Source organism: Cyprinodon variegatus, unplaced genomic scaffold (genome assembly GCF_000732505.1).
Source record: "Cyprinodon variegatus isolate N-32 unplaced genomic scaffold, C_variegatus-1.0 Scaffold680, whole genome shotgun sequence".
Lineage (NCBI taxonomy): Eukaryota > Metazoa > Chordata > Actinopteri > Cyprinodontiformes > Cyprinodontidae > Cyprinodon > Cyprinodon variegatus.
In genome coordinates, this window is record NW_015151133.1 from 13,803 (window position 1) to 38,058 (window position 24,256).

The following is a 24,256-nucleotide window of genomic DNA, read 5'->3' on the forward strand; positions in this document are numbered from 1 at the left end:
GTGTTTTCGTCTTAACTATTTTTAGCTGTTTGTTTTAACCTGTGAAAGAGCCATGACCTGCGACTGAGACCAAACTTTCTGACACTGACCAACACATTTCTCTCTATAATCCCTTGAAAGTCTGGAGATTTCTAACCTTGCGCTGCAATTTGGATTGTTGTGAGAGCTGAGTTTTCAGTCTCACAACAAATCCGTAGATTTGTAACGTAGAAATAACGTAGACCTCAACTCAGTTCTACACATATCAATCTGGCTACTGACAGGTTAGGAGATTTCATTAAACCCTTTAAAGTTTCAAGACACCCTTTGCCAGATTAAGCAATTCAGTGCCGAACGATAACAGAGCCTCCTGCTTTACAGTAGGAACAGTGTTCTTTTTCTACATTTTTCCATCTGCAAACATAGGGCTCTTCCATTAGTATTCGTATGATCCATCTCTTTGACTTGTTTTCCTCCTGCAGCCACATCCAGTGAGGGTGGCTACAGTCCTGTGGTTTTTACATTTCTGAATAATATGTGCAACTCACAGGAACATCTAGCTCCTTGGTGATGGTAGCTAGACAGCTAGGCAGCTAGACACAAAGAAACACCTCTGTGCAACCATAAGACCTAAACAAAATTAGCCTCAACTTGACTGCCTACTGAGGATATAATTCAGCTATTTTAATTAGGCGATTTGGACTAAGGACATATCTAAATGTTGCAGGACATCAACCCTCGAGGACTGCCAGTACCCATCTTTAATTTAGCGTGACATTGGACGCATCAATTGCTTTAACAAGACAACTAATCCATGTCATTGATGTAATGTTGCAGCCCAGACATACTTCGGTTTTAAAAGGCTCGACTAGTGTGACTAAAAAAGTTTCTTGTGAAAGCTGGATGGCTTAATCTATACAACTGAATGGAATTGTCATCAGTATTTTCATATATTTTGGCTAAAGTTGGTTTCTATCTCAACTTATTTAAAAAAAAATAGAGGTTAAAATGCTTATTATATAATGCTTTTAAATATTACAAATTGGGAAAATGCAAAAGGTAACAAACTTGTCTATTAGATCAATAATTTCTAAACATGTGCAGAGCCATTTTACAGAATCCTATAACATCAACCATTTTCAATAAATGATATTGATCTATAATAATAAAAACATTAGCAAAGTTTCACAGTCATCCAGAACTGGGATGTCCTTTTTCCACCTGACCGACTTTTTATTTTTCTGGACACCCATGCATTAACCATCTTTCCACCCTTCACTGGTCATCTGTCTCTCTTCTTATATTCCCTGTTTTACTGTCTGTTATCTTCTTGTTCTTTTTTCCTGTTTGTTCATTTCTTTGTATTATTACACCTTCTCTATCATTTTCTTTTTCAGTCCAGTTGCAGTTTTCTAGATTCCATCCACCTATTTAGTAAGAAGGGAACATTATCTTTTAATTAGATGGCAGTTAAAATAAAGGAGCGCTTGTCCTCAAACTTCTATGTATTTACCTTGGTAATTGGTTTCGGTACACACCCAGCCGAGGAAATTGCCCACAGAAGTGACATGCTGCATAATATGGCGCTTTGTTTTTACAAACCCAGACGGTTTATTTGAAAATGTCTTCTTTTTTTCCTACAGCCATTTTTAAAGTAACGCTAAATGATTTTGATTTACCTAGATTTTTGATTTACAAACTTTCACACTTTAATTTTTCCCACAGATTCTTATTGATTTTTTTAATCTAAAACTCTGTATGAGTTTGGGATAAATTCTGCTGTTCTATTTTGTGCCTCAGGCTGTGCAACCCCAGATGAGCTGAGCACAGAAAGAGCCCATTCTGCAGTGGAGAAGATGTTTGAGACCCTCCGCGGTTTAAGCCACATGAGAGACCACCTCAAGCAGCTGCGGTCTGTTTACACTGCAAGTGATGGAGTCCACCAGGTCAGAGATGATTCTTTTTCTCTCATTATTTTGGGATTGCAGTAATGCGTGCTATTTTCACTGCAAAAACTAGTAGAACTTTCTTAAAATACTTGTATTCACCTTACTTTAAGTAGGTATATAAGACGATCTGCCAATAGAATGAGTATTTTTATACTTCACATAAGACAATTAAATGTTATAGACTTGAAATGAAACAATACAGTGTTTTTTTTTCCTATTTCAAATGTATTTTGTCTTATTTCATTGACAAAAATTACCTGGTTAATTCAAGAAAAAATGTCCTTATTTTAAGAAAGATTTACTTATTTAGATTAGCATTTTTTGCAGTGTAAGTGTGATCTTGTTGCTACTTGTTGTTTTTATCTTTATTTATTTTTCTTATCCCCAACACCCTTTGCTTTATCATCTCAACCACATAAAATATACATTCAGTATATTCATCAAAGGTAGTGGAAATCCAAAAGGCTAAATCTATTATTCGCATCATTCAAGAATACAATATAGTAGCAAGCGTTGCATCCAGTAATTTTACCCTCAGCTTTTTATTGTCATTACACTGTCACAAGTACAGAATAACAAAGTTCACATCAAACCCATCTCCTTGGGGAGCGGTGGCTGCCATTGTGCGGTGCCCGGGGAGCAGTGTGGGGTTAAGTTTTTTTTTTTTTTTTTTATCTCTGTATTGCAATGTGAAGCTCTACTACTTAATCTAAAACTGCCACTCAAATCATTTTTAGCCATAGTTATTCAGCGCTGCATGTTAAACTGTTTTTAGATTGCTTGCAAAGTCAAATAACTGCTTGTTAAGGTTAGTGAATTCTAGCTAAATTCTTAACATTTTATGGAAAAACATAGAAAAAAAATGAAATGCAGCATTGGGCAAGGGTTAAAATAGATAATTTATATAATTGAATGCTTATTTGAGGTCAAGATGGATTTACATCGAGATTTTGTACTACCAACTTTTGGGGGCTTATCCGGGATCCAACATTTTCAACAATGTTCCTTCTTTTTACAAACCCTTTATAGTTCTCAAGCTTTTTAGATCACTATGTTTTATTTTTATTTCAATTTGTTGTTAATTTGTTGTGCAATTTTAACAAATAAATTTGAAATAAATTTTATTTAGTTTTAATATTTCAGTTTTAAATAGGATTATAGCCTTTTTTCTGTTTTGTTGTACTAAGTAATACACAGAATTGGGTCAAAATGGAAACTTTACAATATTAATATGATTCCACCTGATTTACTTTTTGGACAAAACTATTGCAAAAATATTGCTGCGAATGTCTAGATTTCAAGAAAATTTTTTAAAGGGATGTATCAATTTGTTAAGTTTCATGTGAAAGAGAAACTTGAAGTAAGGTAGAGTTTTAAAGCGGCATAGTCACAGAATTTTTTTATTTTTTTTATTCACAGTAGGTCAATCTGGTTGCAGACAATATTTTCTGAAATATTACCATATCAGGCTTGCACATGTTTTGTAATTTTTTATTAAGTTTTACATTTGCTAGATTTTTTAGTAAATAAAGCCCTTGGTGTGTGTTTCCTTTAAGGTTTGAAAGGTATGATATTGTGCTTATGCAAACAAGATAATCAAGGAGGTAATAGGCTAAACTAGTTAGCACCTTTCAGTGGAGTTATGAAAATAATGATGAAAACTCATCGATCACTTTAGATACAGATGTACAGAAAATGCAGATGTTGCTGCAGATTAGATGGATGCTGAAGTAAAAGTCCTTACTTATACTGATACAAATAATTCCAAAAAAATTAATAGATGGATAGATTGATTGACTGCTCTATATAATGTGGAGGGAATGCAGACTACTAAAGATCAGAATCCAGAGCTTATCAATGGTGTAATTACTGGTGAAATAGCATCTGATTGCATAAAATTTGCCCTCATTCAAATGAAAATTTTTTAACCTATGACTTTTTATTTTAATTAATCATCATCATGTCCCGGTTGGTGTTTGGCAACATTTCTTTTTCCTTACTGTTCTTTTGGGAGGCTGCAAGAAGGATTCGCTTGGCATCAGAACTTGGAAAGACTGTAGATAAATTTATTCTAAATAGCACTATCAGAGTGGACAGCTGGTGTCAATAAGCTTCATCGTGATCAAATGTTTTTTTGTCTTTTACGTTACATGTGTTTAACGCCACTATGCCCTTTTATGTTTATTTTTGCAAACATACAGAACTTGCCATGGAAAGAGAATATAATTGATTATATTGTCTATTAATACAAAAATATTATCACTAAACTGCACAATGCAATCCCAGTGTTTCTTTTTACCGTACTTAAGACAAGGAAAAACAATAAACCTATTTCAAATTATAGACCAGCATCTTATATATGCAAATGAGCCACAGTAACTTTGTTAGAACAGATCTGTTTATTTGTATTTTGGTGGAATTATGGAAATAACTTCATGTAAAAGGAAAACAGCATGACATCTGCCAGCTACCGCAGGTTTTCAAGAAACATCAGAAATCCATCAGCTAACCCAGCTGGAGTTCACTAAGGTGGATATTAGTTGATCCAGATGACTGTCAGATTCAGCTTTTCTTTATACACTAAGGTTCCATTTTCCTGGAATCCTTTTTTAAAGGTTATTTAGGGGCAGGCTGAGTCAAGTTGCTCTGTTAGTGGAGTGCTTGTTTTATTTCAGTAAAAGTTAAGGAGCATCTCACCTCAAGGGAGTCAAGGGTGTTTTCAGTGTCATGATGTTTTGTAAGTTGGTCACTGTATGCTGTTTAAAAAGGCATAATCAAGGTCACACTTTTAATTAATTGTCAAAAATAAGTTTATTGGTGAAAAAGATAAAAAAAAAAAGGAAAAAAACAGTGTTTGTATGACATAAAGGAAGATTTAAAATGTTTTGTAAAATTATGCACTGAGCCTTTAAAATTACACAAGATTTAACTACTTCCATTTAAAAGCAATCAGATACGTTTTTTTATTATTATTATTTGTTATACAATAAAAATGTGCCTTTGGTTTGTTTACTGCTTAATTTTGAGCAATATTAGTATGTAAAAATTATATAAACAAAACTTACTAAAGTGTTTTACTCAGAGTAAGAAATACACATATCTAAAAAAAAAAAAAAAAAAAAAAAAAAGAGGCTGAGGGTCCAAGAAAAGGCCAGAATAAAGCTCTGTTATATTTCAAACCCCACAAATCAATGCCTTTTTCTCTACAGAAAGTTTTTCAGGTTAAATAATTTGCAAATGGTTCACATGTCCATTGCAAAACACCAGACTATGTAGTAATATGATTTATTTAAAATGTTGGCAGGTCAAAGGAAAACAGTTTATTCATAAATGGAATGAAGAGCTGGAAAGACGGCTGTGAAGCAGAAAAAGTTCATAAGAGAAGGAACTTATTCAGTCATATAATGAATGTTTATTAAATGTATGGAAAGCTCTCAGAATTGAATTAATAAAAGTGCTTTTTGGACCTTTGAAAATTCAACAAAATGTATTCTCTACCAGTTTCTGTTTCTCTGAGTTTAAAAATAGTTGTAGTTCACTAGAATTAGCAAAAACTAGAAAGATGTAGAGCTTTATTTTTTCCTTCAGTAAAATGTTGGGGGGTTTTTTTGTTTTTGTTTTTTATTATGCATGCTGGGATAGCTATTGATTGACAGCTCTGTCCAGATAAATACGCATCTTTGTCATGATTGCTATCGGCTCAGCCTCTGATTATTTGGTTGTGGAGGCAAGCAGATGGTTCTACAGTAAAATGTTGCTCTACTGTCTGGTTCACAGTATTTCTTTGAACCTACTGGGATATTAAGGCAGACTAGTAGAAGGGCTCCTTAACAAAAGTTCTCCTAGGGTCCAGAAATGGCAAGGCCTGCCATTGACTGCATTACTAAATGACACACAGTAGTTTAATTGATGAAATATTTTGATTTTAATAAATATTCACATTATTGCTGCTAACATGAAACCAACAGTGAAAAAAACAACATAAATATCAACTTTTTCCACCATACATTGAGTTTGATTTTTTTTTTTTTTTTTGCATAATATGTTAGTTTATCTTTGTATAATATATATAACTCCTCTCTTTACCAGCTTTTTGCTTATAAAAATAATGAATGCCATGATATCCCATCCCTGATGTGAGAAATATTTCCATATGGTCCATATTGACAGGATTTCATCTTCCATTTGCTGCAGAATTGTGTCCTGAACTTCCATGATGCACTGCAAAAAATTGAAATCTAAATCTAAGTGCATTTTTTTTTTCTTGAATTGAGGAGATAAATTTGACTCTTTCCCAATGGTACAAGACACTTTACATTTAAAATAGAAAAAAAAGAAAATGTGCATTGTCTTATTGTCTTCAGGTGCTTATTATAGTAAAGGACCTATACTTATAGCGCTTTTTCATGTCAGAGGACTTGACCAAAGTTCTTTTCACTGCATTCAGTCATTCACAAACTGATGGTGGTAAACTACAGTGTAACCACAGCTGCCCTGGGGCTCACTGACAGAAGCAAGGCTGCCGTACATTGGCGCCACCAGTCCCTCAAATCACCATTACTACGCAACAAGGGTCATGTGTCTTGCCCAAGGACACCATAACACCGGGGCTTGAACTGACCACCCTCCAGTTCCAGGGCTCCTTCAACTGACGCCACTGTGGCCCCAATATAATCTAATTATCTTAATTTAAAAGTAAAAATACTAATTCCATTGGCAACTCATCTTATTTACCCACTCAAATTAAGGCTAAATACACTAAATACATAAATTTAAGACATTTTTACTTGTTTCTAGATTGTTTTATGTTTATGCATTTAGTAGATGCTTTTATCGAAAGCGACTTACAAAGTAGACACAATTTCATAGTTATCATCAATATGACAAAAAGTTCTCTAAAGGAAAAATCCCTAATCAGAATCAGTGGTGACAGCAAAAAGATAGAGGGAAGGTGGAAAGAGTAATAAAGGGGAACAGAGCTATGGGTAAGAGTTAGGATAGGAGATGCTCCTTGAAGAGGCGTCGCTTGCAGTGTGAGACTGGCTCACTCCAATACATCCTAAACATGTCTGTCGGAGTGAGCTCTGCTAACTGGGAAGCCACTGGAGAACAATGGACTCATTGTCAGCTTTAAGAAATCAGTTTGAGATGACTTGGGATTTGTGACATGTAGTATTATCCTTCAGGAGGTTTCTGTTACAAGGTGGTTAGTCTGTGGTCAGTAAAACTCTGTGGACTGGAGAGTTTAAATGATGCTCATTTTGGTAGAAAGAAGCCCAACAGCTGCCTCCTCCATTCTACTTTACCAGCAGACTTATAGGGAAGGATGGGTCTATGTTTTCTTCGTATCTAGATTACATTTTAACCTGACCGTAAATGTTGAAGCTTAAGTCATTTCTCAGAGGATCACGCATCATTTTTTAAGTTTTAAATTTTTTTTTCAGCCTCATCAAATCAAAGTTTTTTTTTCAGGTCAGCAGTTCGTAAAATGTTTAGCCACTCCTACGTCCTCTTTCATCCTGAATCAGATTCATGGTTTGAGCTTTAACGAGTCATCTTCCCTTCGTTTAGATGCTTAAATGTATCAAGCTGCTGCAACATGATTGGCTGATACGCTGTGTGTGTTAAAGCAATTTCAAATCATGAGAGTCTGTGTATGAGGTGATTAGTGCTTTATTTTGAATAAGTATGAATATTAATGATTAGAAAGACTTCTGAAAAAACCGACAACATTAACAGACACATGACAGCTCCTCTGCTTGCATTAATTATGCTCCTGTAATTCAAGTAATAACTGTTCATGCCAGCAGAGTGCAGAAATTGAAAGCTGTTCCAAGAAAAGGAGAACTTAAATTAGCTGCAAGTGGTCAAACCTGTGGCAGAATGAGCCTGAACCAATAAACTGAGGTCTCCAGAGAGAGGAGGTTTAATTTCCCTGCTGGTGTAAGAGCCCCAGTTAGGCTCTAAGAGCACAGAGATGGGACTTACATAAGAGAACCCAGTCTCTACTGATCCGCCACATTATTATGGCCCATTACCAAGTAGTTGGGGTCTTTGTGACATTCACTGGTTTTTCCAGAACGCCCCACAGATAAATTGAGATCCTGAAATTTGTTGTTCCTCATTGCTTTGTTGATAAATTCGTCACGAATGACGTGGACATCCTGACCTTTTTGAAGCTGCTGAACCTCGCAGCAAACTAACCCACATACTCCAAAACATGTACCTTTAATCTGGAAAAAAAAAGGGACGCGTTATATGCAACCCATTTTTAGGGAACAAATAAAAACAAAACTGCTGATTATTTTATTCACTGCAACATCCCAGCCTGATACTTTTTTTGTGTCAAAGTGGGATTATTTGGTTATGAAACTTTTTTTTTTTCCCTCCAACAGATACCATTAACCATTAAAAGTATTTCAACGGATACTTGATACTCTTATTTCAAGCAGCCTGTTTTTACATGCATGCTTGTGTTTGCTGAGGAATATTTAGGCCGTGTCATGGTGATATGAGTAATCCCCATGTTGCTTTTGTTCTGTGGGTGTTTGAGGCGGTAGTTTAATTGAACTGCTTTTACTGTAGCTTTGTGAAAACAGATGAAAATAGAAAGGTGAGTGACCACAGGTTTAATCTGCATGCAGTGAGTCATCACTTTGTTTACGTCGAGGTTCATTTTTGCACACTGACCCATTAGGCTGTATGATTTCAAAAATCCTCATTTGGCTGCTCGTTGTAGTGGGAGGTGGGTAAACAAACAGAAAGAGGATATTAGTGGAAACCTCAACACGTATATAAACAGTTATGCAACTTTTGATCTGTAGGTGAGTTTGTTTTATTAATCATATTAATAAATGTGCTCATTTTCACCTCGATTTTGAAAATGAATAAATAAACTGCCATGTCACCATGCTTTAGCCTCAGGGAGAATAAGAACGTATCCAGCGTTCCAGACCAGCATCTGCACAGACTTCTGCCATAGCGAGCTCTGCCAAGTCTTATCTGGGTCTTTATTGTTCTCTGATACAGCAAAACTTCACTTCCATAAAAAAAAAACTGCTTTGAATTCTTGGTCCATCAGCTAAGAGTTATAAATGGCATATTTCAGCCTGTGCAGCTGGGGGAAAAAAGTCCTTGTTAGTTGTGAGGGTTTTTTCTTTTTTTTACCTACCTATTCAAAATATTAGAAGATATTTCTGAGCTCCTGCTTTATCAAGGGCGTGTGTTTATGTAAGCTCTTGTTTTTTTTTCTGTTGGGTTGAATTAAATGAGAAATCAGGTGGTTTTGATAAACCAAGGATGACTGAATATGACAGAAAAAATATGCTTTGTGGGCAGATTTATGGGTTATTTAGGTAACAGTATTTTTTCTTTTTTTTTTAACTGCCAATATCTCTTAATAACCATACATCCCTTTAGCATAGAAGATTCTCCCTTTTAGGGGAACCGTCTTTTTTGTCAAGAAAACTGTGTTTTTGTCTTTAAATAAAAAACCAAAGTCTTGATCTTTGGTTCCAGACACATCTTATTGCCTCATATGGTAGTAGTTAACCTACAGTGGATGTTATTGTACATGTTAAAATGCTTTTTAAAGCAGTGGGAAGTTTATTGTTGGTTATTTCTGCTAATGGTAGGTTTTGTTGCTCTCAAGTTTGATGAGATGCATCCTAAATTAAAGAAAAATGGGAATATCTTTTTACATCTGGCTAAAATGAAAATAAACAAATATTAATTTATTTATTTTTTCAAAGTGATTCTTAGCTTGATTTATCCGCTTCACCACCCACTCATAATTGGTCAACAGGCTGTTTTTAGCCACATTTAATGGATTTTTCTGTCTTGGCTGCAGAGGTGTTTAAGCTCCTCTTCCTGAAGTGACTCATAAGTCAACAGGCTGTTTGGCTGAGATGAGCTGTTTATAACTCTGTTGGGAGACGTTTTATACAACACTGGGAGGGGTAATAGGAGGACACAGTCAAGGAAAAACTAAGTATTCATATTAATTATACACAGAGAGTTGGTTTTGAATTTTAGTACTAGAAGTGCTGTCCCCACCATTGTTTTGATCAGTAACCGTCCTCCCATGTTTTTTCAGGCCACATACCGTCCGTTCCTGCGACAGATCCTGGAGGAAGTTTTCCAACCAGACCGACCCGAATGCCCCGACATCGAACACATGTCAGGAGGCCTCACAGACCTGCTGAAGACCGGATTCAGCATGTTTATGAAGGTTAGATATATAAGAAGTTATGCTTTCACTCCAACAACTTTCACAGCAACCAGGGTTTTCTAGAATAGAATAGAATAGAAATCTATTTTATTCTCCACGAAGAAAACAATCCTGGTTTTTGGGTTAGTTTTTCTCTCATCTTTTACTGTAGGAAGTGGGGTAAAATATCTACCCTAAAAAGGATAGATATTTTATATTTTGTTTTACTCATCCTTTAGTTTGTCTTTATGTTCATTTCAAATTGCATACAACAGATTTATTTATCTTTATGTGCAAAAACACAAACTCTGTCATGCTATCAGTTAAGTCCACATAAACAACCCTGCTTTATGACCCCCACAATGAAATCATTAACAAAAAATAGCCTTGTTGGTAGAAGGTTTGGGAAATTTCTTTCAGTAACCTTTACAAAAAAATTATCAGAAAAAAGGCCAGTGTTGATGTTATACATGCCATCTACCAAACAGGTCTAGGATCAGTGGCGGCTGGTCATAAGAGCGTGCCAGGACGCCGCCCCACCCACCAATTGACCTTGATTGACAAAAACATACAAATTCTTCCCCCTAGGGTGCAAAATTATTTGCCCATTGACTCTCGTTAAAAAGTGTACATGCGCAGTACCTCCTCTGCAATGCAAAAGGTATAGGAGAGCTCAGGGCGCACCTCTTATGTGCGCCCTGAGCTAACAGGAACTGTTAGCAGATCATGGTGCAGCTGATTGACAGGTCGAGTCGCAGAGGTGAAATCCCTTAAAGCAAACCTACCAATAGAAGCTGGAGGGGAAAGAGTTTAGGCTGATCAGGCTAACATCAAAATTAATCAGCAGTCCAAAAGACAGATGGAGACGGTTCACTCGCTCTTTTTCCAGGACCTGGTTTAGCTACAATGCTTGGCTAACTGCATGCAGCAAGGCTAATGTTTTATTCTGCTGACTTGACCCTCTGCCTCCTTTTTCAAACGTCAGGATCTGATGCATCACGGATAAAGACAGATAGGACTGATTTAAAGCACTTTTTAGAAAAGGCAGAGAAGAATGAACAATCTGGGATTCTCGTGGAAAATAACCTAATATAGTGTACTTTTTATAGAAGTTTCTTAATTTGCATAGTTGCTTAAACATACACGTTCTCAGAAAATAAATAGTTTTTATACATAAAAAAAAATATAAAGCTGACTAACAGCTTTTTCAGTATTAAACTGTTACATTTTTTTTTACGTTTGTGACACAATATTGGACCATGCAAAACACAGATTTGCCTTCATAAAGGCTCAGAAGGGCTAGATATATGTACAAAAAGTAAACCTGTAAATGAAATTATGTTTTGTTTTTAAAAAGTGTTTTTATAGTGTGTTTTTTTTTTTTGGCATTCATATAGATAAACTGGTGTGATAACTTGGCATAAATTCGATTGGTTTTTGGTATACGAGAAGACTCCACCACTGTTTAGGACACTACATGCAACTCCATGTATTATTAAAAACATGTCATGTTTTATTCTAACTGGATTTGTAAACACCTTAAGAAGGAGGAAAAGCACAGAACACAGGTTTTAGGACCAACAGCCACGTGTCTCCACATGGAGTCCCAGCTGCTCCTTTTTCAAAAATGCTGCTCTAGATGGGCCTCCCCACTGGGGAAAAAAAAGCCCTCGAATTCTGGCTTTTAATCCAAACCAGTTGGTGCACATTGATGAATACATGCTTTTTATATACACCTTATTCACCTCCAAACATGGACAGGGGATCATGTCAGTGTTCCACTTAAAAGGGTTTTATTTCTTCCACATTCAATAGCTTAGAAAGGTATTTAGTATCAGGCTTCAGACAAACACAGAGCAGGACAAAGGTTTGAAGAAGGAAGTAGTAGATGCTGTGGTGTAAGTTAGTATCAATCCCTTTAACTCTGATACTCTAAATTAAAATCCGTGTAAGCAACTTCCTGCAGAAAATAACAGTTTATTTTATTTTATTTTTTTCCTTTATTTAACCAGGTAAATCTCATTTTCAAGAGATTTTTTTAAAAGTAGAAAAGGTTTCTGCCTCATTATTTAAAAAAATACTATACCAGTAAGTCCACATGTGTGTTAAACACATGTGGACTCAATCAAAATGTGTGCTTAGTAAAAAGTATGCTTAATACCTGCTTAAGTTATTTTCAAAAGTTAATTTTAATTTAAGAAACATTCAAATGCAATAAGGTCAGTATCTGTTATTCTCCCTTTGTCTTGGTTTATCACAGCAAGGCCCAATAAAACACGTTTGAAAGGGGTGAAATATCTTTGTAAGGTTCTGCAAATTAGTCTCTTATATAAAAGTTTACTTTAAAGAGTTTAGTTATTCTTTTTAAGAGAATAAATACGTTTTTTGTTAGAGAAAAGATCCTTGCGAAGGTTGATTTGAGTCATACAGCCTTCAACATCATAACAGTCGCTGAAGGAAAAACAACTCAGGTTAACAATTATGCTTGTGAATACAGGAACCTTGGCCTAGTTTAGCACTTATTAAGAAACGTTGCCTAAAAAAAGGATAACTCAAAAAGAATAAAGTTATAAACCAGAACTTGAGGCGTGAACCCTTTTTAGGCAATAAAACACCACTATAAAATCTCTATTTTTAACCAAAGAACCCGCCGTTAACATGGTTTATAGGCTATAGGACTGGACCCTGCTGTCTGAGCTGAAGGCCTGTGCAGTGTTGCTCAGGAGAGCCCCTCCAACTGTCTGTGACCACGCTTGTTTGTGTGTCTGGTGTGCCATGTTTAGTCTTTGTTGAAACAGAGTCCCACTTGTCCAAGAGTCGCTCCCGCTGCTTCAGTCCAACTCCTCCATAGTAGGTTTGTATAAATGACTTTTAAAAAAATGGGACGTCGTCCAATCGGCTGTTTGGACACTAACGTTATTGATGGTGTCATATGATCACAGAGAAATAAAGAGGAGAGGCATTTGGGCCTTTACCAGGAGGTGGGGCCTCATTTTAAACCTGAAAACCTGCCATTGAAAGGAACAATAACTGATCTAAAAGATAACAGCAACTTACTAACATGGGGGTCTGTCCTACAAGAAAAAAAAAACTATCTGCAGTTTGTAATTAAATTTACATCCCTGATCATTTTCTGGTCGTAACATAAAGTCATTATGATGGGCTGGAATTTGAGCCTTTTTTATGTATGAAGGTGTTTGATCTGTTCAGCATCCTTTCAACTCCGACCAGCTCCCCTGTTCTAAATAAACATCCCACAGCATGATGGGATGTTTTTTAGGTGGTATGTAATAATAAAAAAAATACGAGGAGCATAAAAGCTATTGTAAGCTACTATTATATTTCTGTATGTGAGCTTAAATAATTTATGACCGTGACTGAGTGGATGTGCTCTCTTCGTCCTCTGGCATGGGAGCTGCCTTGGAGCTCGTCTGCCTGTCTGTGTGTTTCCTGGACGGGGCCGCCTTTTACAGCTGCTTTTTGTATCTCTGCTTCTGTCTCCTTGAACCCCAGTCGGCCTCGGCAGATGGCCGCTCACACTGAGCCTGGTTCTGCTGGAGGTTTCTTCCTGTTAAAAGGGAGTTTTTCCTCTCCACTGTCGCTACAAGCATGCTTAGTGTGGGGGATTGTATTTGAGTCAATGAGTCAATGCAATCAACTGGTTTTCCTTAGATAGAAAACTTTGTATCAATTTGACTGTATGATCTGGTTGAACTGTAAAGTGCCTTGAGATGACATGTGTTGTGAATTTGGCGCTATATAAATAAACTGAATTGAATTGAATTGAATTGAATAGGTTAAAGAGCCTTTATAAGATAGGAGTTCAACCCTCGAGTTAGTTTGAAATGAGAAATTATCAAGGAGCACTGCATTATGGGAAATGATGGTAGCACTGTTGCTTTGTATAAAGAAGGACCAGGTCTCAGACAAATCTGTCTGAGACTCTTAATTGTGCCCCCTTCACTCAACTATCGCAGTAAGAATCCTAACCTTAAAGACAAGGGATCAGTAAAATTATTACATTTGAAATATAACCGTTAATTTAAAAAAAAAAAGGCAATGTCAGAGCCTCAAAATATTTGTCTGGTCACAATTAACAAAGGTAAGATGCTAACTTTTTCATCCCGCCCCTCAGGTGGTAGAAACACATTTTAACCGATTTTGCCACCATAATAAAGAGAGGAGAGTTGCAGCTAGCTCAGATCCATGCATCTGAGCTAGAAGTAGACGCAACAGTAAGGTTTCACAATAATGGACAGCTGAGCATTTAAGGTCATGCCAAGAATGAATTACTGAGCAAAATATACCAATATGTTTGTTAGAAGGCTGCCCCGATCCAATGTTAATATCCGAAATTGGATCGATATCAGCCAAAAAAATTAACATGGGAATATACTTTATCAGCCTGCCTCTAAAATCTCCTTTATTAGGAAGCTCATAGAAACACTTAACTTCTATCCACTTTTATTTAAAGTTTGTAGGTCAATTGTTATATCTAATGTTAAGTATTGGTCTCTGTTTGTAAAATATCCCTTGATCAGGTCTTTTCTATCATTCCACACTATAAAATAAGGAAAAAAGTTTGTATAAAGAATGAATCCTCTAAGCTGCCATATTGGTGTCGTATCACAAATTAAAAGGTTGTTTCTGGACACACCTAGCTTGTGATAAGTGAACGGGAAAAATGATAAAATAATTGCAATTTATGTCAAAAAAGAAGCTAAACAGATGTGCTATGATATATTTAACAGTAAGTTTGCTTTACGGATTTTTTTTCCTTTTCCAATATCTAAGAAAGAGACATCAGAAATTATAAAAAGAATACATTTTCATAATAATTTATATTAACATCTGTCGTTGTCTTTGATTTGATCAAAAATTGTTTGTTTTTTTTCTTATTACTATTGTAAAGGAGTCTGAAGAACGATTTGCACGAATACAAAAACATTATTTTTCAGCTGGAAAAAAAAACCTCACATTTTATCAATGTAAAAGGTATAGCGGATGATTTTCGCAAAATTTTGAAAACACCCACCGTCTCCACCGAGAGGTATCGTCCAATTGAACGCGTGCGAGAGCGTGCACAAGCACATTTCTCCTCGTGCACACCCTGTTTAAAAGTTGCTGTTTGCATCGCTCATACAAGCTCACTTTCCAAAAGAAGATTTGTAGTTTCTCCTTTTTGTAAGACTCACCACCAGTAAGTGGAAATGGGGACGAGCACTTAGGACGGCCTTACATAAACATATCACCAGAATGATTGCCTATAAGGAGGACCGTTTATTTTTATGATCCACCTGGAAAAAGAACATCCTCTACTACCGGTATACCTTTTAATAGTTTGTTTTTATGCAGAGGTAACCTTCCACACAGTTTGCTAAATTTTACCCTTAAAAGAACAAGTTTGGAAATAATCTGAAGTCATTTTTTGTCCTTTTTTTTTAGCTTGATGTGAAAATGTGTTTTGCTCTCCATGTTATCCATTTAGAGCCTAACATTACACTGGAAAAACTATGTAGAAATAAGTAAAAATTTCTTTAATTCTGTGTATTTACCATTAATTTGATTGGGTAAATAAGATGATTTGCCAATGAAATTACTATTTTTACTCTTAAAATAAGATAATTAGATAATATGCACTTGAAATAAGACAATGCAGTTGTTTTTTTCTTATTTTAAATGTTAATTTTCTTGTTCCTTTGGCAAAGTGTCTCACTTACTTCCTTAGTTCAAGAAAAAAAAAAATAATTAAAATGCAAATTTTTTGCAGTGTAAGCTTTAAGTGTAAGATTTTTTTATTTATTTGCTAGGTGTTTTGATGAGCCTCATCATCCTTATTTCTTACACTGTAAATCATGTCTGTGCTCATGGCCCCTCCCTCTGTTTGCCCCATGGCAGCACACATGGCTCATGGTGTGTGTCTTTAGGCGCACACTGCTTGTGTTGGGCTCTCACATGGAGCAGGCATGTCCCTTGATGTCTTAGTTAATTTAAATTGGTAACATAACACGAGCAGAATCAGCCTGAATAATATTCGCTCGCACCTTTTTTTGCAGAAGCATGTTAAACCATCCCTGACACGCCTCAGTCCACATGTCGCATCACAGGCTGCCGCTTCACGTGGACAGCCACCCTTGCCACAGGTCCACCCCCTGCCGCTCTGATTGCTTGGTTAGCACTTAGAGGTTTGTCCTGACCGCTGCCAGCCAACCAATAGAACTACACCTTCATGACCCAGCGACCAATAAGCCTCCCACTTTGCTGCTGCCAAATGACATGCCGTAAAAAGGTCTGTCGGAGGCCCCTCTCACACAGGATGGTGGGACATTTGTATCCGAGGAAAAGCAGGTGTGAGCAACCTGCTTCCATTTTCACGTGTCAGCCATCCTGACACCAGTGTGTGGATCCAGAAAACAACACCTACATTCATGGTTTTACTACAAGCAGCTGCACCGTTAGAAACGCAAACATGAGTAGAATCAGATGGTTGATTTAAATGTGATAAAAACTTTAGGATGATGTTTGACAAAGAGTGCTGTAAAAAATGAAATCAGTATAACGACGTGCCCTGATTTCCAGGTGAGCCGTCCACGTCCAGGCGACAACCCTCTGCTCTTCCTCTTCCTGGTCGGTGGAGTGACGCCATCAGAGCTTCGCCTCATCAAAGATACAGTCAGCTCACTCAAACCAGGAACACAGGTCAGTAGGCTAAAGAGGTAGAAACCATGTTTTTTAGCATCAACTTAAGCTTTTTACTCAAGTAAAAGTGTAAAAGTACCGTTTAAAAAAATACTTAAAGTATAAAATAAAAGTAATTTAGGAAAACATTTTAAGGAGATCTACTTTAAAACTATTTAACCTATTAAGGAAAACAGTTTCCTAAATTCTGGATGCTGACTTCCTTATACTTAATCTTTTTAGTGTTTTAACTAATGGTAAAAGAGTCAAATTTAACTTTAACATCTTGAAAAATTATTAATTTCAGTATGTGGAGAATAACAAGTTGGTGCAGCACCGAGTCCAACCACAAATACAGGAATTGTCTGGATAAAACTAATTATTTTGATGTGTTTTTGGGGTTTTTTTTTAAATACCAACAGGCAATAATGAAAAATAGCTTAAATGGAGTCTATTTTTTTAATTTAACGAGTTGAAAGTAGAAATAATTGCAAAAAAATATGAGGGATAGAAGTAAAAATGTTTCTAAAAAATAATTACTCCAGTAAAGTATAGATATCCAAAATTTCTACTTCAGTAAAGTAATGAAGTATTTTTACTTTGTTAACCCTATTTTTTAGCACAAACATTTCACAGTAAACCTTAAATATTGGCTTTTTTAAATAAATGTGTAAAGACTGTCGGACTGGAATTTGTGTTAGGATAAAAAATTAACATGTATTAGGTTCTAAAAATAAGAAAATACAACAAATTGTATGAATAATATGTTTTAGATTATTTCTTACTGTTTTAAAGAAATGGCAAAAATGCAATTACTTTATTTTTGTCTGATTTTTTGAAGTGTTCCAGTCACATTTGTCAATTTGTTTATTTCTTCCTCTGGTCTGCTTACAGTTTCCCAAACCCTGCAAAGCATTAACTGATATTCATATCAAGTTAGATGCAGATTGATATTTAACCTTTTAGCTTTAGCCATGAAGAATAAAAGCAAAGACTCTGATTCATGATGGGTCGTAAGTCCTGACCTAATTACGCAGGTGGCAGAGATCAGGTGTGAAGGTTAGAGCCCTGTCTGATCTTTCCAAGGATTGATGCAGTTTTCACATGTCTGCCTGTTTGTTTAAGGCCGTCTAAGTGCCTTATACATATGCAGTCCACACCGCCACACAGAACATGCAGATGCATGCAGCTTCTCTGGTTGAGCGGAGGGAGAGGGAGGGAAAAAAAGGGACATCAAACGGGGTAATGTAGGGTTTTTATAATAAATGGCTTTGAAAATTAGGCCAGAGGCAATGAAAGGCTTGACAACGATCAAAGCTGTCCATGTTGTAATTAAGAGAGCTGAATAAAGATGAGATTATACAGTAAACTAGTGGGCCACACACACACTAACCAGAGCAGGTTCATGTGCAACACGCTGTCTACGTGTAAACGCACAGTGGCTGGTGTCTGCTGTCCAGATGTGGCTGAGGGTTCTGCTTCTGCAGAACTTCCTCACAGACATGCTCACTCTGCCATTACAGCCAATTTTAGGTGCTGACCTGAAGTTAAAGCAACACTGCTGAGCAGAAACAGAGCTCCTCTGTTGTGTAACGGCACTGCTGCCCTCATTCTAACTACAGCACCATGGGAGGGTATAAACCAAGTAAAACTGCAGTCTTAAACTTTATCTTCATCTGATTGTTGCTCTGCATCCAGGTAAACAAGCAGCACACAGCACCAGATAAAGAGCTTTACCAATGAAAACATCAAACGTCCAAATTAAGGCTTGGAAAAATATGTAGTAAACAGAAGAGTTAAACAAACCAGAATAGGTTTCATATTTTAGATTCTATAAAGCCGCCACTGCTTTCCTTATACTGCGTTATCTGAAGAGGAATGGTTTTTACTTATCATGCGAGGCCTGAGAGAAGAACTTCTTGCCTTCTTAGGTCGTGTTCACAGTCAGGACCCAGGCTGATTCTCATTACCACTATTTGTTTCTGAAATAATACAGGGCTTTGGAGAAGAATTCAGGCCAATCAGATTTTAAAAAGAATGCACAAAGTTTTACACAAAAAAGATCCTGCATTTATATGCACCAATGTATGAGTGAATACTTTGCAGGACCACCTTTTGCTGAAACTAACTTCTCCGATTTTTTTGGTGTATGTTTCTACCAGCGTCGCCCATCTAAAGGCTGGTAATCTTCTAATTTTCAAGCAAAATAGTTGAAGCTCTTTATGCTTTGTAAGGCCTCCCTCCACAATATCAGGTCTATAACGGTTTTTGTTTAGTTAATCTTGAAACAAAACAAAAAAAAACGAAAGCTTAAAGTACCAGGAATAAACTAAACACATAAATATTCAGCATCAGGAATATCACCAAACAACAATCAGTTTGTGTTTAAGTAAACAGTATATATAAAAATTATTGTAATTTCCTTTTTTTTTTTCATACATTCCTTCTGAGCGAGCAAAAGTTGCGACGTCCTGGCATCCTTTTTTTTCTATTATAAAACCCTTGCTTGGTTTGTAAATTAGGGCAAACATGTCCAACTAGGTTAGACTTAAACTTAGACTCAACTTTATTTATTCCTTGGCATCACTCCTTCAGGGAATTTCTGGTTCCAGTAGCTTATACAGAGTACAAAGGGCAGAGTTAAACCAGGATGACATTAAAAATAAAAATAGAACAGACAATATAAAAAAAAAATGTAGAAAGTACAAAAGAGCTTTAAAAAAGTTGTAATGTCATTGAATACGTTTCCCTTAGATATAAAAAATCTGCACAGTAGAGAACTAATGGAAAACTACACAGTAGTTGACTTGGATTATTGCACCTGTACTGTAGAAATGTACAGACCTTATAAATAAGTAAGAAATTAGAGATTGCTCAGTAGTTGTTATGTGTTACTGCACAGGTTAGCAGTTGTTCATCGTCTCTCCAGTCCTGGATGATGAATTGAACAGTTCTCAATGAGATCTCCAAAGCTGGGCATATCCTACCCTAACCATCTCTAACTCCTGTCTGGTGTTTTCTCTCCTCTATTGACTTAAAAATAAAAGTTAATTTCCTAAAGCTGTGAAGGCAATTGTCTCTCTGTAATCAGGGACCCACCCTCCATCTCACCTTCACACACACTCACACACACACACACACACACACACACACACCCCTTCTTAGACACACCGACAAGATTAGAAAGACATTAACCCTCCCTGCTGACGGTCAAATAGACCAACAGCCCATTTCACACAATGCTACCTGCTTAATATCATTTGTTGTATTTATATCTTCTGAAAAATGTGCTAAAACAAAAACATTCTTTATAATGAGTTAATAGTAATACTTATATTTCCTTCTTCATAAGTGCTTCTAATTTCTGTCTGTGTTCATTGTGAGACAGATGTCTCAATAAAATGACAAAGATTCTTGATTCCTGATTCTGGAAATAATCCATTTTAAAACTTAAGCCGGAGAAATCACCATTAGATTTTTTTTCTCACTGCTGTTTTTTTTTCCATTTTCTCTGTGACCCTGTTAGCTGTTAGCTTCTCCTGCACATCAGCTTCTAGTCTCTTAACCCCCTCCCCGTTGGATAACTTGATGTTTTTTGTCAGTGTATCCTACATCTGTCCTTTGTTCAGATCCACACAGAAGGCTTTGTAAATGTTCTGCTCCTGAACCAACTGCTGGATTCTCGTTTGTTGATTTTGTGCTTTTGTCACAAGCTTTGAATTTTAATCCTTGCCTGTGATTTAAAACTTCACCTGCTTTGTTTTCCTAACCTGCCACCTTCTACACCTTTGCCTTCTAAATATATCTATTTGTATAAAAGAAGATGTAACTATAGAGACTTTTATAAAATCTTATATTTAGTATAATAGTTCTGAACAAGCTCTCAACAATCTTTAAGCTCACATGATTTATGGTTAGATTGAAATTGTAGCTTAGTTGTTCTCCTGTGACGGATGGTAGGATCTGGTTAAGATTTAATTTTGATGTTAGTCATATCTTTAAAAGAGGTGTTTTCATGGTTTAGATGGTGCTTTAAAAACTGCTTGTTTCACAAACAACATTCCTTTTTATTCTGGAATTAAAAAATAAATAAAAATCAAACATTTATGCAGATGATGCACATGTTTACTTTTATTTTTGTAGGATGAATCAATCCTGTCATTGATTTCAACATAAAAAAAAATATATAAAAATAAAAAAAGAAAGATTTTAAACTGTGAATCCTTAGTTTTAGATCAGAGAATTTACTTTCATCTACACTGAAAGACATTCAGAAAGATTAAAACATATTCAATATTTATTGGCTTTTTATCCCAATTGAAGGAAATGGTACCTAGATGGCTTTAAAAAAATAGCAACTTATTTTTAATATAGTTCTATTATTTTTCACTTGCTAAATGGTGTATTATCAATGAAGAGGATTTTCCCTCGACCTTTAGGTTTTTCTTTTTATAATTATTTTATTAGTAATTAAATAAGCAATATTTTTTGATGTTTCTAATAGGATTGTAGCCTTTTATCTAAAAGCAAATACAGTTAAAGGTTCTAGATAAAAGACTTTATACAAGATTTAAGATATTCTTAAAAAATGTCTTAGATTTAAAAAGAGGAAAAATGAAACTTAAACTTCAGTTTGCATAACCATTTGTTACTTTCCTTCTTTAACCAGTTACTCATAAAGTTTCTGAGGTTTGGGTTTTTGATTAATTCTTTGTTTTCCAAATGCTTCTTGCCTAATTTAAGCCAATGCCAAAGTGTATAGAGGGACAAAGATCTTCATCGTTTGTTTGCTGTATGTTCCCCAAGCGGCTGCAATGAAACACCTTACTGATTTTGATCAGAGATAAACAAATGATTTATAGCAAAGTTTTAATGCCTCAACTACAAATTGACATAAGGGAAAAGTGATTAAAGCTACAGAAAATAAAGCTTTAACCTTCACCCAAATTCCCTCTTGTTTATTCAGCAGTTGCTGAGGTTTCAGTCTTTCTTTTTTTTTTATGTTGTTGGTCGTCCTCGACCTAACACCTCTGCTCTGATTGTAAACCCCTCGACCCCTGCGGTGTTGACAGGTGAATGTTAAAGGTCAGTGCGAGCGGTCTGCTTCTTTACATTGAAATTAAACTGCCCAGCTTGAGTCGCAGGTGGTTTCCATGAATCCCAAAGCTTTTCTCACACATCCTTCAATGCATTGAAAAGTCACGGCTGCCGTGTCAGAATAAACATCCGATTGGGCTTAACATTTCAGTTTTAAAAAAATGAACAACATTATTTCATGTTTTTGACCCAGACGAAAACTTGACAGCTGATCCAGGAAACGGATAAACTTCTGTTACCTTCTAAGAAATTTGCTTTAGGCCTAAGGGGGGGAAAAAAAACAGAAGAAATTGTTGGTAAAGTCTGAACCCTGTCAAGAATTTACCTTTTAAAAAAATGTTAATTTAATTTAACCCTTTATAAGGCACTATATTAAAATCAAATTTTAAGCCAATAGTGTTATTGGAATCCAGGACAAGAACTTATTACCTTTGTAACATAAAAAAAAAAATGATATTTTGATGGCAAAAATGAATGTCAACGTAATAACAAGAAACGCCAACTTGCCCAAATATATTAGGAAAAATAACAAAAGTGCTTCTATAAGAAATTCATTAAAAACCCTCTGACAGTGAAAGAAACACATTTTTTTTTTGCTACAACATAACCTTAGATACTGGTGCTTATATTTTTTAGTTTATATACTTAAATATAATAGTTAACTAGGCTTACGGCTTACTAACTTTTTAACTTTACTTTTTAACTTTTCAATTAGCTTTTTATCTTTTTTCTTGACTTATTAAAACAAATTTTTAACTTAATTTACAGTAGGTAATACATCATTCAAGGGCTCATCTAATTGGTCAAATGCCAAAATAAGATGTACAGCCATGTAGCGGCATCTTTGCTGAATGGCTGGACATAGATCTTGTACTTCTAGACCTCACAGAGGGACGATGGGGGGCTCCATTCGTTAGGGTTGCTCTATGAAAGGTGATGTTTGTAATAGAATGGTAATACAATATTCTTCTTTATTTTCTGTGTCCTGTCTTGCAATGTGGCAATAGAATTGATGTCTTAATGCCAGAAAGAGCCCAATTTTTACTCTCAAAAGCGAAGCATTACTGCTTTCACCATAGTTTTATAGCTTTATTATGATAGGGAATAATTCATGTTATGTCAACACTGCAAAAAAAAAAAAAAAAAGGTGAAAGGAAGAGAAAAGAGGGGCATTGACAAACTTACTCAGTGTGCTTCATCACCTGCAAAGAGAGATTAATTTAGAGGGTTTAAATTCCTGCGGATTGTCTCTGTCACTCCTTTACATGTATATTATAAGTTACACACATTGGCATATTTCAACCTTAATGATGGTGTTTGCTCTGCTCCAGGTGCTGGTTCTCTCCACCCGCTTACTAAGACCGACGGATATTCCTGAGCTGTTGTTCAGCACCCAGAGACTGCACCCAGATATCAGTTTCTGAGGGTTGCCATGAGGAACAAACGCAGCCTTGTGCGTTCAGAGCAGCGCACGTTTGGACAATCAGGTTTGGAGCGCAAATCGTCGTCATTTTACAGAAATGCTACGAGATTTAAAAAAGAAAAAGAAAGCATTCCTGCCCTGTATGTCAGCGAACAAAATCCTTGCTTTATACAACAGATGTTTTATGACCTAAATGTATGAATTTATCAAATCTGTAACAATAAAGTAATTTACCAGACAGAAAACCTGCTGTGTTTCCTTTTATTTGCATGCACTGTAAATATAGTATGTAGTTTACTATAATAGTGACAGAGTGAATGTGTGAAAGGGGAGGTGAGAGAATACCCTCTGTATATCAGCATCATAACCTCTTCACATCACGACAAAAGCTTCATGTTAAGCAAAACGTTTGGACCATTTCTTCGCTCACACCTACACGGATGATTCCCTCCTTCATTGGTTTCATTCTCTCCCACATGACTGAGATGCATGAGCTAAAGCTCCATGATGTCACCCACATCCAATCCTGCAAAACAACAGGGGGCTTTTTTTCATTTCCACGGATGCATTTCAGCCGATTCTGTAAAAAAGCTTTTTAGATTTATCAATTAGGATTTTTTTTTTTTTTTCAGGATTTAGTCATATTAAATCCCATAAATCCCTTTAATGCAGATCTGGGTGCATGCAGGTATAGCTGTCGCATAGGCTTTGCTAACCTCCCCCCATTCCTGCATTTTCTTTAAAATTGGTGATAAATTAATTTATCCAAGATTGCATCTGTTTTTGTCAAGCATTTTATGTTTTAATGAACCTTCATCAAGTTTAGCTGTTTTTGTTTTGTTTTATATTGTTATATCATAACAGGAGGGGGGTGGGGCAACATGAGGAAAGCCAATGATTTCCCCAGCAACAATCAAGATA

At 35.9% G+C, this 24,256-nt stretch overlaps 1 protein-coding gene across 1 annotated transcript; it reads left to right on the forward strand.

Moving 5' to 3' along the window:
• Window positions 1-1,742: 1,742 nt before the first annotated feature.
• LOC107097226 (sec1 family domain-containing protein 2-like) lies at window positions 1,743-23,570 on the forward strand (the record flags this gene model as incomplete). The annotated part of the gene is made up of 4 exons (XM_015394294.1): window positions 1,743-1,925; window positions 10,024-10,158; window positions 16,717-16,836; window positions 23,244-23,570. Coding segments are annotated over 4 exons (531 nt in total), but the record flags the coding sequence as incomplete, so codon positions are not given.
• Between the last annotated feature and the right edge of the window lie 686 nt (window positions 23,571-24,256).